The sequence below is a fragment of the Arvicanthis niloticus genome, chromosome 23, assembly GCF_011762505.2.
Source record: "Arvicanthis niloticus isolate mArvNil1 chromosome 23, mArvNil1.pat.X, whole genome shotgun sequence".
NCBI classification, from domain to species: domain Eukaryota; kingdom Metazoa; phylum Chordata; class Mammalia; order Rodentia; family Muridae; genus Arvicanthis; species Arvicanthis niloticus.
This window is the reverse complement of record NC_133430.1, coordinates 5,703,649-5,718,837: the sequence shown is the minus strand read 5'-3', so window position 1 is coordinate 5,718,837 and position 15,189 is coordinate 5,703,649. Positions and strand designations below refer to the sequence as shown.

Below are 15,189 nucleotides of genomic sequence, written 5' to 3'. Positions count from 1 at the left end.
TACTTCAACCCCAGGCCTAATGCAGGGCACTGCTTTTCCTGTTGCTGCTGACGGGGTGCCCACTACCCTTTGAGGGGATCCTTAAAGTTCCTGTAGCCTGGTTCTGTGGTGCTTCTGGCCTGGGGTGAGGCCCTGGCTGTCAGGGTCAGCAGGAACATGGAGCAGGTGGGGTTGGCCACGGTTCAGAGGGTGAATCAGTGGGAGTTGGTTTGGTTCCCTTTTTGAGTGGCTTTGAGGGAGTTGTGTGGATTTCTTGCCTATTCCATTTTCACTTCCTGCAATCCCGCCCTGTCCCCAGAAGTGCGCCCTTGTGGGTGAGTTCTGCAGCTGTTCAGTCTGGACCCAGACACTTTTTCCCCTAGCCAGGAATGCCCCGGGTGGCCTAGTGCTCTAATGGGATTTGAGGGTGACTGTAGAAAGAGCTTTCTGGAAACTCATGTAGAGCCAGGCAGCTGTCAGCTTTGCCTGCCTTCCCCGTGCCACTGGCCATTCAAGACCCTTTGGACTTAACAAAGCCACAAAGGTCTCAGCAGTGCCCTGTCCTAGCCTGTATTCACCTTCGGCTGGAACAAGGCTGACAGGCTATTGGTGAGTCCCGTAGGTGGTCTGTAGTGTAGTGTGTGTGTAGTGATCTGGAAGAGCTGTATGGGTGAAGGGAAGCAGCTTGTTTTCCCCGTTGTCTTCCACCCTTGAGGCCCCTGTCTTCCTCATAATCCCAGTCTCTCGAACCCAGACCCACGGCTCTCAACTGGAGTAGACTTTGGGAGAACTCTCGCTCAGCAACCTGAAGCCTGTAGGACTGAGTAAGTCAGGTGGGGGAAGTGCATAGTATTGCAAAGAAGCCTTGAGAGGCAAAGAACTCCTTTAGGGTGTATCAGTTCCTTGGCACAGTAGCCAAGGGTGCGCGGTCTTTGTGCTTTTCAGGGCTCTTCAAAGTGTTCAAGGTGTGCAGAAGCACAGCCCTGCAGTGAGGGCAGTAAGGGCAGGTAGACTCTAGCTGGGCGTGGCCACTTGGGACCAGCAGCCCTAGCTGCTTGATAAGGGGCCAGGGAGGGGGAGACCCTGAGGCAGGATAGCTGAGGGTATCCAGATGAGCAGAGGAAGGTCTGCAGCAAAACACTGGGAGGGTCAAGGGAAAGGTGAGCCTGGAGTCCCCGCACTTCCGGAGGGCGTGGCCATCCTGTAGACGCAGTTAAACTGGCAGGTGCCTAAGGACAGCTCTGCCCCTCCCTCTCACCTCACTTTCCTCTTCCGCGCCGCACCCTCTCCCTCTCCACCTGCCTCTTTCTCCACCTGCCTCTTTCCCGGCTTTATTGAGATGTAGAGTACACACAGTACTGTCCGCCGTTCCAACAATTTCTGGTGGTGACATCGAGTGCACAAAGCTTAGTTTGTGTCCGCTCGAGCGTACAGGTCTCGCCCCCACAATTCCCCCAGCCACTCATCGCCTACAGGCTCGACTCTGGATCGCCTTAGGCAGCGTCCGGCCTTTATCCGGCCCTCCTCCACACGCACTGGCGCACATAATGTGGTCTTTCGCATCCGGCTTCACCTAGGTTATAGGCATGTTGTAGGCTCATGCTGGTTGCGGAGGATAATTACCGACAGCATGTGTGCAGCGTCCTTCCCTTCGCATCAGGTTGGACTCTGGGTTCATTCTGCCATTGTCATTGTCATGTAGCTGCTGTGATCTGCAGGATTCTCACAGCTTACCAAGGTTGATCCTGTAGGGCCGAGTGCAAAACTAAGGTCAACCTTCAAAGAGAAGGCCGCGCCCTTTTCTAAAGTGGAGAATTTTCCTTAAAAACTGCTCTTCTAGTGGCTGGAGGAAGAATGGAAATGGGGCTGTACATGAGAGGGAGGATGGCTTTCTGAAGAGACTTCTGGCGACGTGGCCCCCGGAACTCCCCACCCACTTTGCAGGGCTCAGCTGCTTCTTGCGGGGGCCTCGCGACCCCTGGCGGCGGGCTCTTGGGCGGCTTTGCAGAGACACTCCCTTCGTGGCTGGGTGGAGCCACATTGCTCCTTCCTCCGAGCCTCCAGGGAACACCTCGGGCGCATGCGCGCCCTTCATCCTTGCTCAGTTTGAGCCCGAGGTTGCTAAGGAGGTTGCTAAGCCAAGGGGCTGATTGGTGAGTTCCAACGGAGTTGGCAAATCCAATCCCCGCCCCCGATCCCGGAAGTGCCTGCCTACGGGATAGACTGGTAGGCACTCAAACGCCAGGGTCACCGCTCATTGGGCCTGAGCGGAAAAGGCGGGCCCCAGCCGGAACTGTGATTGGTCGGGGTCCCAGGCGGGCGATCCGAGGCTGTTCTAGTGCTGGCTGTATGGGGCGGCGGCGGAGCCGGGTGGAAGGGGCTGCCCGGGCTCTGCCTGAGGCTGTCGCCGCGCTGAGTCGGTCCCTGCCAGCTGGGCCCAGCCCCGAAATCTTCCGCCGTGCAAAGTTCGATCGACCAGAGGCGGTGAGGCTACCCGAGTAGGCCGTCGGGGCCGGGGCAGGCGTTGTCTTGGGCCGACGTAGGTGACACCTTGATACCCGTTGACTACAAACTCCTTGTTTGCTTCAGGCTCCAGTGCTCTGGCAGCTTCTCTTGCGCGTGCTCTCACCTCTTGCTGCAAACAATACCTGGACAGACCTTGCCCCAGGTAAGCCCCGCCCTCCCAGAAAGCCACGCCCCCAAGGCGCTCGTAGTTTGGTCTTAATCCACTAAGTCCCCGCCCCATTAAAGTTCCTCTGTTGTCTACATTCTTCCTGCGGCACCTGCTCTTCTCACTGCTGCGCCCACTTCCTTAAGTATAGGTTCCCACTAGCTTTTACCACGCTTAGCTGGGTAGTAGTGGCTTTGATCACTCCAGTGAAACTCTGAGACTGGCCACACCCTGAACCAACCACTCACAGAAATCCTGCCCGCTGGTTATCACCTTGCCGCCTCATACACTCTCACATCTTGCCTCCTTTGTCCACCGTTAGCAGGTTCTAAGCTTAGGGGTGCTTTCATGTCCCCAGAGGGATCCAGGTGAACTCTGCAGGTTAGCACCCCCTGAGCTGATGATTTCCTACTCCAGAGGCCCAAGTCCGTGTGGTGAAGTCAGCACTGGGTTCCCAAGGCTACCCCAGGTCTGTGCTGCTACAACTTCCCGACGGGGCTTCTCAGGGAAGCCGCGAACTGCTGCTGGCCTTATCCTGGCTCCTGGCCCGAGGACCCTTGCTTGAGCAACTGCTTGCCCAGACCCGTGTGCAGCTGGGTGACCAGTTGCCCCAGTGTGAAGTGAGTATGTAATGAGCGTGACCGAGCCCTGCTTTGCGTTTCTCTGCGCTCTCTCGGGTCACGTGGTATTTGCCCTTGGTGCCTGCGGTTCTTCTCCAGCTTGGCTACTGAGGACGTAGAGGCTTGATTCTATGTCAGTAGTACAGCTTGCCTGGCCCTTCCTCAAGGTATGGGATGTATGGCAGGCTGAGTGTTGTTCCCTCTCTACTGTGAGGCCCTAACCGGTCCTGGTCCTCCTGCACCCTTTGTGAAAACGAAGAGTCCTGTGGATATCCGACTAGTGGAATGGCTGATGGGAAAGCTGCGGTTTAGGTGGCGACGCCTCATCTCTAGTCAGCGGGAGCAGTGTACCCTTCTCAGCAAGGTAATACAGGCACAGACAGGGCTCTTCACCCTGTTGTCCCAGGCTGCCTTTCCCTGTGGTCCATCTCTGTCACCACTATGGGACCACTGGACTGCTGGGCTTTCCCCACTTCTGACCTTTATAAGCAGGGCCAGACCCTGCTTTTCCTGTGTCCTGGTGAGCAAGGTGTGGATGCCCTCAGGGAGATTGTCTGCAATCTCCACCCCCAGCATTACTGGGGTATCCTGAGCCCAGCGCTGTCCTTTCTGGTTATAAGTGTGGTCTCTAAAGGTGCCACTATTCAGCTGAAAAACCTTACTGGGGGGCTGCTGCCCAGCCTGGGTATTTTACTTGTTACAGATCCACCTGTACACCCAGGGGTGCCACAGCCAACAGAACCTTGGCCATCTTTCTGTTGCTGAAACGGAGATGCTTAGAGATCCAGAGAGCGGCCAGCAGGTGAGGGTTGGCAGGGTGCTGCAGTGGGCGCTGCCTCGTGGTGGGTGGTGGTCTGTTGGGGGATACCTGGGCTCTGACGGTCAACCACTGTCATTTGTTACTGTGGGTGACCAGTGTCACGGTCACGGTCGGGGTGGGCGGGATGCGGTGTCCAGGAGGGGACCACTGGAATGGAGAGACACTGCTTTCAGGTCTGAAATGAATCTCTAGGTCTACCTGACGTGTCTGGGGGTGAGGAAAGGCTGAGTGTGAGTGGGTCGGCTGTCCTTCAGGGCCCGGGGCCACACTCACTCATGGGGATCAGTGTGGGGAGGTCTGGAGAGCTAGGCCAGTGTACAGGCCTGGATGTTTGTAGGCCTTACTCCCACTTTGTTACCCAGGGCCCACTCACTTCTTTCCAAGGATGGCGTTCCTAGCCAGAGGGCTCCTGAGCTTCCTAATAGACCCAAGTCTTAAGAGAGCAGAGCCCTGGAGAACAGCAGGCTATGAGACCCAGGGATGAAGTGGCCCTAGACAGACATGGCCTTCTGTCTTAGGCTGAAGAATGTGTCAATGTTGGCCCCATGCCAGCTTCTCTCCAGGATACTTGATTTCTCCCACTTCCCCTGCCCCCCTTGTGCTCTCCTTCCTTCCTTCCTTCCTTCCTTCCTTCCTTCCTTCCTTCCCTCCCTCCCTCCCTCCCTCCCTCCCTCCCTCCCTCCCTTCCTTCCTTTCCTCCTTCCTTCCCTGTCTTTCTAGGGTCCTGCCCACTATCACTGGTTTCTTCCTTTTGCACACCTCATCTCTGAGGCTTATAGGACAGGTCCAGGATTGGTCAGCACTTCGGGGCTGGATTTTAAACCATCCTGAGTGCTTGTCCGCCTCCGCTGGTCTTGGCATGTATTCTTTTTTTTTTTTTTTTTCTCGAGACAGGGTTTCCCTGTGCAGCCCTGGCTGTCCTGGAACTCACTCTGTAGACTAGGCTGGCCTCAAACTCAGAAATCCACCTGCCTCTGCCTCCCAAGTGCTGGGATTAAAGGCGTGCGCCTCCGCCACCGCCACCACCGCCGGCGGGCATGTATTCTTATTCTTAAGCAGCTGAACTGGGGCTCAGATGATCCCTTCTTCCAGGCTCAACTCCCTTGTTTGCCTCTTCCCTGTCCAGTCCAAGACCGGACTCTACCTTATCAAAGGCCTGTCCTATGGCCGGGTAGGTGAAAGCAGATGATCATGGGGTGAGGGATAGATGGCTAGATTCCTGGTTTCCACTCTTTCTGTCAGCTCCTGGGGCTCATACTGCAAGGCTATGAGATCTGGCAGATTCCAGACCTGGGCTTCTGTGCTCTGGGTGATTTGTATGATCTGAAGCAAGAGTGCTTACTGGGTAAGGTACCTGGCTATCGGTTTCCGCTGGACCTGCTTCCCTAGATAAATCCTGGGCTGGGTCCAGCCTTGTAGGGCCAGTGCTGACCTTGAGGTGTTGAGACAGATTTAAGGGTCCTTATGTACCCTTGGCTCTGACCCCCTTCTGAATGTGACTCAGTGGAGCAGGGTTTCTGGCTGCTGGACGTTGGTTATAGCAGAGGCCTCCCATGCCCCAGTCAAGCACTGCCGGTGCTTTGCTGTGGGACCACTCTAGGGGCAGGGTGCAGGGGGGCTGCTGGTTAAGACACCTCTTCTCTCAGAAGCTAGTGCTTTTGCTGAGACAAAGGACTGGACAGCAGTGGCTAAGCGGACCAAGGCCTCAGATTTGCTTCTTTTCGTGTATTTGGAGAGGAGCTGGCTAAAACCTGTGTCTGGCCCACCCGCAGACAGGGAACAGTGTACGTCTGGTGTGTGAGCAGCCAGACCTGTTGTTAGTCAGTCGGTAGTCAGTTTCCTGGGTCACTGTGGGGCCCACAGCTTTCAGTTTGCACCCTCTGTGTCCTTGCTCCTGCTAGGAGGAGGGTCAGGGAGTTGGCTGCATCAGGAGACTGCAGAGTTGAGGGTGGAACAATGACAAGATGAAGGGGTTTATTTGTTCCTCTATCATACCCACAGTCTGGGGTGTGTTGGGACTATTCTTGGAGTCTGTATTATCTGCCCTTCTGATGGTTTATCTAGGTGCCTTGTGTCTATAGGTAGGGTCTTTGCTCTTTGGTACTGGGTGGTAGTTCTGTGGGCCACCCTGTGTGTCCCCTTCACCCTGATCTGGCTTCTTACATCTCTAATTACTCTCATCTCTGCCCATGGCTAGGTGGTGGCTCTGATCTCCTGTCCCTGTTGTCCTTGCCCCAGTGAATTGGCCTTGGCTAGCATTCAGAGTCTCTCTCCAGTTTCTCAGGCCATGGGAAACTGTTCTCTGTGGAGCCATGGTTGGGGGGGTTCTGAGGTACAGAGGGCTTGACATGTACTGTCTTCTGCAAGGGTCCTCTCCCTGGGGCCCCCATACAGGTATCAAATGTGGGAGCACTTACATTTTGTGTAGGTTGTTCCTCTGACCAGGCATGGCACCTATAGGGCATCCAGAGACATCCACCCTCAATTCACAGATTACCAAGCATTTTGTCTTCTAGAGGGTCAGGGGTGTTGGATGATCCATGTTCGGAAGGGAGTCCCTAAGTTGGGGTTCCCAGCCAGAGGACCAAGGGTGGGAGATAAAGCACTCACAGCTTCTGGCTCTAGCTAAGAGGAGGAGGCGGCGCTGCTCTGTCTGTGATGCACAGTGCAGGCCTAGCAAGCTTTGTACTGCTGACGGTAGGCAGAGGTTGTCTTCTGGCCCTGCTCTTCCCTCCTAAGCATGTCTGCCCTGCCCATGCCCCTCTCCTAAGCCTTAATCCTCATCGCTTGCAAACTCTTCCCACAGTTACGTGGGATGGCCCAGCGGGCTCCCTAGTTTTAGGCCTTGTTAGGTTTGCGGGCTTTGGGACAGCTTCCAGTCAGTGGACTGTTGGACAGTGCACTCTGGTCTAAAGCTTGGCCCAGGAGCTGTCAGTGGGCAGTCTGTGCCAGCTGTGCCTTTTTTCTCTGTAGCTTCTGCAAGCACTGGAGAGGGAGAACATTCGCCTGCAGGCAGCTCTGGAGTGGCGGCGCTGTGAGCTGGTCTTCTGGCAGTGGATGGTGAGGAAGTTTTCTCTGCTGCCTCTGCCCTTTCTGGCCCTGGCCAGGCTCATTGGTGGTACAGTTTGGAAGCTCTTCCCACCTTGAAGATGGAGAAGACCCTAAGGGGTGCTCCCTAAGGGGTGCTCTGCTCGGGACATCTGCTGGTCCTCAGCGGAGGCCTCATACTGCATGTTGCATGTCCTTATCTCCCAGAGATAAGGTTCTCCCAGAGGTCTGGTTTTTGTGCCTCTCTGCATGCCAGGGAAGTGTCAGGAGCTGTCCTCTGTAGGGCCTGGGAATGCTACCACTGCCCCTCAAGCCTCAGCATCTTCTGTCCCACTGGAAACCTGTGCTTGTGCCTGACCATCTCACTGGGCTCTCTGCAGGATACGGTTTTGGATGCCTGTTCCCCTGAGACTCCTGCTGTGACCTCACAGCCCACGATGGTCCTGCCCGCGATCTCTGAAGGTGGGCTTGGTGAACTGGAGTCGGTAAAACAAGAGTTGCAGGCCCTTCAGGAGGAGCTACGGGGAGCGGCTGCGCCCCGGTGGGCTGAGTGGGAAGCCCGGGTGAGCTAGCACCTGCTTTGCCCACTCTTCTTAACCTACCCTCCAACCCTACCTCTTTCTCTTCCTGTCCGGACTGGCTATTCTCTGGGGAAGCCTAGACTGACCATTTGACAAAGCCTCTAGATGAATTACCTTGCTTATTGGAATCCAGTTTGATGGGTGAGTGGCCACCAAACTCCCAACAGCGGTGGGCGGCAGCGAAGGGACCCTGCTGTCTTTCAGTGCCACCTTCTGTTTTTTTCCAGTGACTCCCAGAGAGTTAGGCAACCCTGTGCTGAGTTGCCTGCCCTTGTACCCTGATTGTATGCACACTGTGCCTGCCCAGCGGTCCTCCCCAGCCATTCCTGGGAGCTTATGCGCTCACTGACCTATCATTTCTCCCTCGGAGTAAAATTTTAATATTAGCTGCAGGCCCTTCAGCTCTTCTGTCGTCTCCTCAACAATCAGGGGAATCCTCTCGTATTTCTACAGTTTCCACTCTGCTGAGGCCAGTGTGCCACAGGCGATTGAGCCAGAGGTCTCCTCCCCTCTCTCATAGCAAGTACTGCCCCAGGAATAAGGCCTCTTTTTACCTGCCCCACATCTCTCTCCCTTCCTTCCTTCCTTCCTTCCTTCCTTCCTTCCTTCCTTCCTTCCTTCCTTCTTTCCTTCCTTCCTTTCTTTGCTTCTTTCTAGAACCCTGAGGGCAGAACCCACTCAGCAGAGCACCCAGGACTCAGGATGGCTCTCCAAGTGTTCTGAGTGGGCCAGAGGCTGGGAAGACCTCATTACTGTGCTTCGCCCCAGGCCTGCTGCCCACAGGGTCTTTGGAAAGAAACTGCCCCGAGGAGTACATGCTGCCCCTCATGTACTCCAGCAGTAGGAAGGGGAGGAACAGAGAGACATAGGAGATCTACACTGAGTCCTGGAGTAGTGGGCGTACTCAAGAGTCTTCCTCTGAAGGAGCATGGTAGGCTTGAAACTGCCAGGCTATCCTGAAGCCAGGGGTAGGTCTTGAGAATGGAGCCCTGGAGGTTGAGGTTAGGAATCCTGAGCCCCTGGGTTTTGGGTCCTTGTATTCCAGTTGCTGCTGGCATGGACTTTAGTTGCTTTGTGAGGGTGAAACACTTTTGGGCTAGCCAGGGGAGAGGGACAGGCTTTCTATGGTGGGAGCTTTGGGGCTGCAGGGTTGCTTGGAGCACTGGGATCCTGTATTCTGGGAACAGACCTGCTCTTGGCTCAAGAGCATCTGGACCTTCTCTCATGCAGGTTGGAGGCCTAGGTCAGGGGCCAGAGTGGACCAATTCAAGGAAGGCCTTGCAAGATGTTGTTGAGCAGGAGTTGGCAGCCCTGCAGGGGTCCTGGGAGCAATGCAATACCCCTGCCCAGCCACAAAGACCCCATCGACTGGTGAGAAGTAAAGATGGGGCACCAAGACCCCAAGGCCTACAGGCAGCTGAGATGATCAGGACACTGAGCACCAAGGAGGCCTGTCTGAAGAAGGTGTTGCATCAGCTGCAGCATCAATGTCGGCAGGAGCTGGCCAGGCTGACTGGCACTCTGCCTGGCTTGATTTGGATTCTGCCTCCTGGGCATTGAAGGCCCTAAGATGTCGCCATCTGTGTAGAGGTCTGGGTAGGGTCTCAGAGGAGCAGACAGGGGTGGCATGGAGCAGAGGTCCAGGCCTATGTTCCCTCCAGGGCCAGGGCCTCCCTTTGCCTACAGTTTTGGTGTTAAAACAGGCTGGTCCCCTGAGAGGTTTGGAGGGGACCTATATATACACAGTAGAGCTGTTCCTAGGGACATCAGGCTTCTGCCGTCTTCCGCTGTCCCTTTATTGTCCTCTTTTGGGTACACTGAGATATGTGTAGTGTATGGCTGGCACCATGCTATAATCACACATGCCCCCAAGTACAGGAAGTATTGGGTCTCTCCAAGCAGGACAGCTCTGGCTGCCTCCCTGAACCTCTTTCTTAGATTCTGGCTTTATGCCTCCTCCTCCCCCAGCAGAGCCTCCTCCTGTACTGGTCCACGGATGTGCCTGGTGTGTGTGTGTTGGGGGGGAGCTGGATGGGAGCCTGGGGGCTCTGCCTGGGAGAGCGGAGGAGAGGAAGCTGCAGTGCAAACAGAAGGCCTTTGTTCTGAAGGCTGCTGGGCAAGCCCAGCTCTCACAAAGCAGCCTGTGTCCAGGATGTGCATACAGCCTGGTGGGATGGCTCTGTCCTAACCCAGTCTTCTCCCAGCCAGCAGGCTCAGGCAGGTTCCATGCTCTGCAGCCCCACCTTCCTTCCAGTCCCCAGCTCCGAACACTGACCAGACACTGGACAGCCAGTAGGACCCGCCAGGCAACCTCTAGTCTCCTGCTTTTCCAGGCCAGAGGCCACTAATGACCCTGGGAGTCTTGGACACTCTAGAACATTCTTTCATGGGGGTTTCCTACTTGCCTGATGTGCCTGGTGGTGTGTGCTAGGGTGACAGTTCATGTCTGGGGTACAGGTGACCTCTGGCCCTGAGGCAGGGCACCATGCTGGTTTGTTCCAGTGAATGTTCCCAGCACACTTCTGGATGACCAATGTCTAATAGGTCCTTTCTAACTTTCATGGACACAGCTCCTAGAGTCTCTGGAACGTCCTGGCTACTGCTGGGCCTCTGCTGGACTTCCTGTCCTGCCGCCCCTGTTCCTGCTTGGGAACACTTGTTCAGCTCTTCTTGCTGCTTCTACCTGTGGGATGCGGCTCTGGTCCAGGGCCTGTGGGAACTTGACTGTCTGTCTCCTCATGACTATGATTTGGGCTATAACAAATTTACTTAACCTCCCTGTCTGAAAACTGCCCTGCTATAGGACTTCCAGTGAGCCCAACCTTAAACAAATCCAAAGCAGACCCAGTGCTACCGGCTGTCATTCTCCTTTGTTCTGCAGAGTCAGTGCAGCTCCCGTCAGAATCCCGTGTGTGTGTGTGTGTGTGTGTGTGTGTGTGTGTGTGTGTGTGTGTGTATCACCTCAGTGTGGGACTCGGATGTCGGATGTGAGGCCATGTGAAGGCCTGTATGGGGCATGACCATGGGACTCGTCCTTGGTCAAGTTGTCACCTGGGGAGGACCTCAGAGCTAGCTTTTCCACACACAAGGGCTTGAAAGAGCCCACATTTGTGGTTTCAGTGCTGTGTCCTCAGTTCCCATACAGTCAAGTAGGAATAAAATCTAGGGCTGGAGAGATGGCTCAGTGGTTAAGAGCACTGACTGCCCTTCCAGAGGTCCTGAGTTCAAATCCCAGCAACCACATGGTGGCTCACAACCATTTGCAATGGGGTCTGATGCCCTCTTCTGGTATGTCTGAAGACAGCTACAGTGTACTCATATATAATAAATAAATAAATCTTTAAAAAAAAAAAAAAAGGAATAAAATCTAGTGTCACTTGGCCACAACGTCCTTGGCAGATCCTGAAGTCCTGGGACAAGCTCACAAATTGATGACCGGTGCTACTCCAGCTTCCTGCAGTGTAACAGATCAGACAGTAGGGGCTACCTGGCACTCTACCCTCCCTGACTGTGAGGAAGACCACATTGTCCCCCCAACACACCCAACCTAATCTTTTTGTTTTGTTTTTTTTTTTGTTTTTTTGTTTTTTTTTTTTTTGTTTTTTGTTTTTCAAGACAGGGGTTCTCTGTGTAGCCCTGGCTGTCCTGGAACTCACTCTGTAGACCAGGCTGGCCTCGAACTCAGAAATCCGCCTGCCTCTGCCTCCCAAGTGCTGGGATTAAAGGCATGCGCCACCACCGCCGGGCCACCCAACCTGATCTTAAGGTCAGCAGAATCTTTAATACTTGACACAAGGACTGAAGCTCCGGCTACCCACAGGCACATTTGAGGCCAGAAGGTGGACAGTGAGTGGGGTCGTGCTCTCGAACCAGTGAGGACATGGTGTTCATTCGTTGGGTTCCCACCAAGGGAACCCAATATGCAAAGGCAAGCACCCCCTTGCTTGAGGAAGGGGGAATACCAGAGGTGGATTCCTGACACCTAAATGTGCTGACCGTGAAGGGAAGTTTAGTAACTCCATCTCTTGTCAAAGCCAGAGACTTCTGTTTACAAGATGACATTAATAGGATGTCTCCGTGGTGGAACACTTTTCTATCTCATGTGAAATTGGATTTCACCCCCGTCTTGGTTGGAGGTGGTGGTGGTGGAGACAGTTTGGGCTGGAGATGTTAGCTACATTTGCCAATGGTTTGGTGTGCAACAGGACATCAGTCATGAAAGGGCTGCTGTGCGTGACAGGAACTGAGACTGGTAAGTAGTCAGAACTTCGTCTCCATGGCAGCCGGTTGATCGGAAGGTGTGCTGAGACACCACTTTGGTTTGGTGAGGGCTGCTCTGCAGTAGACAGGGAGAACCACTTCTAGACCTATCCCAGAGAATTAGTGGTACGTGCACAGAAGGCCTGGCAGGCACTGCCCAGGAGCAGTGTGTATTTAAGTACAGCAACCAGAAATGGCCATGATGTTAAGAGACACCAGAGAATGCTGCAGTCCTGGGTGTAACAATTCAATAATCTTGAAGCTGGGTGTGGCGGTGCATCCCTTTAGTTCCGGCACTCAGGAGGCAGAGGCAGGTCTACAAAGTGAGTTCTAGGACAGCCAAGGCTGTTACACAGAGAAACCCTGTCTTAAACCAAAAAACAACAAAACTCAACTTAGACAAAAAAAAGCAGTATGACACTTAAAAGGTCATAATGATGAATTATAGATAATTTTATTTATAATAAAAATAATGAAGCAGTACTGATGACACACATAGTACACAAAGACAAAGCTGACACAAAGATTGGGCAGAAGAAGACTTGCATAATAGTCCCGTTCAATGGAATGGAATGTGCTAGAACAAGGGGAAGTGTGGGTGCTGGAAAGGTCTCTGCTGAGGGCTTGTTGAACACCGACGTTAGAGTCATAACACGTATATTACATCTGACTTTTGGGTATATCAACCTTCAGAAAAATCACCACTCCAGACACAGCATCGTCCCATGAAGATGCTTTATGTAACTTTGTCCTTCACATAGCTGGGTGGGTCAACCCAGGGTGACAGGTCAGGCCTGTGGCCCTCCTGCAGCTGCATGCTTGTGCAGACACTGAGGGCACCCTCTGTGTCTTTTTGACATCTATTTTTGAGTAGTAGTCTAGGTGTCATTAGGAGAGAAGCTCAGGGCACTAAGCTGCTCCCGTTTAATCATGGGGACCTTGGCAATTGCTGTCCAACAACTAGCTGGGGTCATTTTATGTAGGGGAGTCAGAGTAGGCAAGTGGTTGTAGCGTTAGTAACTCTTGGCTCACGAGAGCTGAAGACGAATGGACCGATAGACTCAGGCTTTGGCTCCAGGCCTGGGAACTAGAGGGCTGTGGGTCTGGGCCCCAGGAGCCAGAGACTCTAGGTGCTCAGGTTGGAGGAGCCCTGCTCTGGTGTCTTTGCAGTCCAGCACTCAGCCATTGATGAAACCCTCAGCTAGCTAGCATCCTCACAAGCAGTAGCTAGTGGCAGTGCCAGGTAGTGCAAGGTAGCGTCAGCTCCTAACCGCTGGATGTTGAGACCGTTGGCCCTCGAGGCTTGGTAACTCCAAGACCTAGCGGTGGCCTGCCATCTCTTGCCCATCACCTTCCACCTCTGTGCCATCTTCACTGCTGTCACTATTGCTGTTACCAGATCAGCTTGCTCTACTGAGGATCTCAAGTGGACAAGAAAAGACTACTCTGAGGAAGCCCTTTGCTGGTCAAGTGTAGCACCTGGGGCATCTCAGAAGTCTCCCAGTTGACTGGAGAAACCTGAGCAGCCTGGTGGCTGTGTTACTGGGAGGGGGTGTGCGGCATGTTAATGGGGGATTTGTTTACACAAATCAGCCCAGCTCCCCCCCCACCCCCCCACTGGCTCTTGCTGAGTTACTGAGACGGCAGTCTTCTTCATACCCAGAGTGAAAAGAGTTCAAGGGCCTTACCTGGGATGCCGCCTTTCAAGACTAGTGGAGTCGTCCTGTAGAGTAGCTGGGACTTGGGCAAGGCCTCCTGTGTTAGGTGTCCAGTTACGATGGCATATTCTCAGAGTGAAGTGTCCACAACAGACAGCTACTTTGAGAGCAGTGCCACCAGCTCCTGAGAGAAAGGACTGCCTGGCAGACAGGTCCCCGCTTGGGCCGCCAGCCCTTCCGGAAGGGTCTTCCTGCCACTCAAAGGCCTGTGGCCCACACTTGCTGCTCATCTGCACAAAACAAAATGTTGGGTGTTTACAGCTCAACACGAAACGGGACACTCTCATCAACTTATAGCCATGCTCAACAGTGTCTGACCCTGCCTCTGGACTGGCTTGCTTAAGTGTGTTTTACTGTTGCTTTTCCCTCAGGCCCACAGCCTCTGTCCACCTGTGTCTCCAAGTATGGCTGTGAAGTCTCATGCCTTGTTCCCCCATGCCCCAACAGGTGCCTCTGAAGCTTTGCCCCGAAGGAGCTCTGGGCTTGGAGCTGTCACCGTCCTGAGGGTATTAGTGCCCGGGTGACCATCCTCTCCCCTTGCCCTGGTCCTCTCTCATTCTCTGGCCATATTTGTCTCTTCCCTTACCCATTTGGCAAAAAACCACCATACTGTACTCTTTGATGAGGAAGGGATGGATTGGGACCAGACTTGAGAGCCCACAACTTAAATCTGAGAGAGAAGAGATATTAAGTAAACCCATGCAGTGGGGCTTGTGGCCTGGTGTGGTGGGGTAGGGGAGTGAAACAGCATTTGGTTGGCATCAGTTTCATGCATAAAGGGAAGGTGGTGGGAAGTAGGGCAGAGTCCTTATTTTGGATGGCCTATTCTGACTTGAGAGAGGTTCTGGGGTCTAGCAGAAGGGAGGTGAAGCCTGCCTGGGGAGCTACACGGGGGTCCAGCTGCTGTAGGTATAGGGTCTGGTGTCCTGGTCTGAGAAGCTGAAGGCATGTACAGTCGTCTGTGGAGCCCACGTTTCACCATGTACCTTCACCGTGACAGTTGTCATAGAGTGGGGTGCCCGGTGTGCAGTAAGCTTTGCAAATTGAAGTTGGGACCAGAGAACAGGTGAGAATTCCGGTGAGAACCCTGATGTGGCTGGGACCACACTGGAAACGAGGAAGCCAAGATGCAAATCTGAGGCCTGGGCCTCCTTTAAGCTGCAGCTAGGAAAATGAAGTCAGAGCCACAGGCAGGGTGGCTACCTGAGATTGTACAAACAGGAAGTGACTGTTAGAACAGGACAGCGGGGGTGGGGGTGTGGGTGGGGGTGTGGTACCCTCATACTCATCCTAAGAGAAAGGCTGTACAAACTGCTTAGCACCACAGTGCCTGGCAATAAAGAGAGATCTTATTGATTGCAGGGGGTGAAGGACAATCTTTCTTCCTGTGCGGTCTGTCTGTAACCCAACTTCCTCTTTGTGGACCAGAACTTTCTCTGAACCACTCTGCCTCCATGTCTCTATTATCCCCTAGGGACCGTGTGGATGTGGT

The 15,189-nt window shown here is 54.1% G+C and overlaps 1 protein-coding gene across 2 annotated transcripts; it reads left to right on the top strand.

Moving 5' to 3' along the window:
- The first annotated feature begins 1,658 nt into the window (after positions 1 to 1,658).
- Tedc1 (tubulin epsilon and delta complex 1) lies at positions 1,659 to 11,063 on the top strand. 2 transcript variants are annotated; one of them, XM_076920968.1, is made up of 8 exons: positions 1,659 to 2,463; positions 2,569 to 2,647; positions 3,068 to 3,270; positions 3,530 to 3,634; positions 3,974 to 4,072; positions 7,064 to 7,150; positions 7,519 to 7,701; positions 8,950 to 11,063. In XM_076920968.1, exons 1-8 carry the CDS (start codon positions 2,329 to 2,331, stop codon positions 9,277 to 9,279), a joined length of 1,221 nt encoding a protein of 406 aa, XP_076777083.1. In that variant the 5' UTR covers positions 1,659 to 2,328; the 3' UTR covers positions 9,280 to 11,063. The 2 variants fall into 2 exon arrangements, with proteins under 2 accessions (XP_076777083.1, XP_076777082.1); XM_076920967.1 differs by having other exon boundaries at positions 1,660 to 2,463; positions 3,485 to 3,634; positions 8,950 to 11,062.
- The last annotated feature ends 4,126 nt before the right edge of the window (positions 11,064 to 15,189 follow it).

Excerpts from the sequence above, each read along its gene's own strand:
- Tedc1 (XM_076920967.1), top strand. The coding sequence starts at position 2,329 with ATGGGGCGGCGGCGGAGCCGGGTGGAAGGGGCTGCCCGGGCTCTGCCT. Across the intron at positions 2,464-2,568 it reads AGTTCGATCGACCAGAGGCG|GCTCCAGTGCTCTGGCAGCT; the intron begins GTGAGGCTACCC and ends TGTTTGCTTCAG. Across the intron at positions 7,151-7,518 it reads TGGTCTTCTGGCAGTGGATG|GATACGGTTTTGGATGCCTG; the intron begins GTGAGGAAGTTT and ends GGCTCTCTGCAG.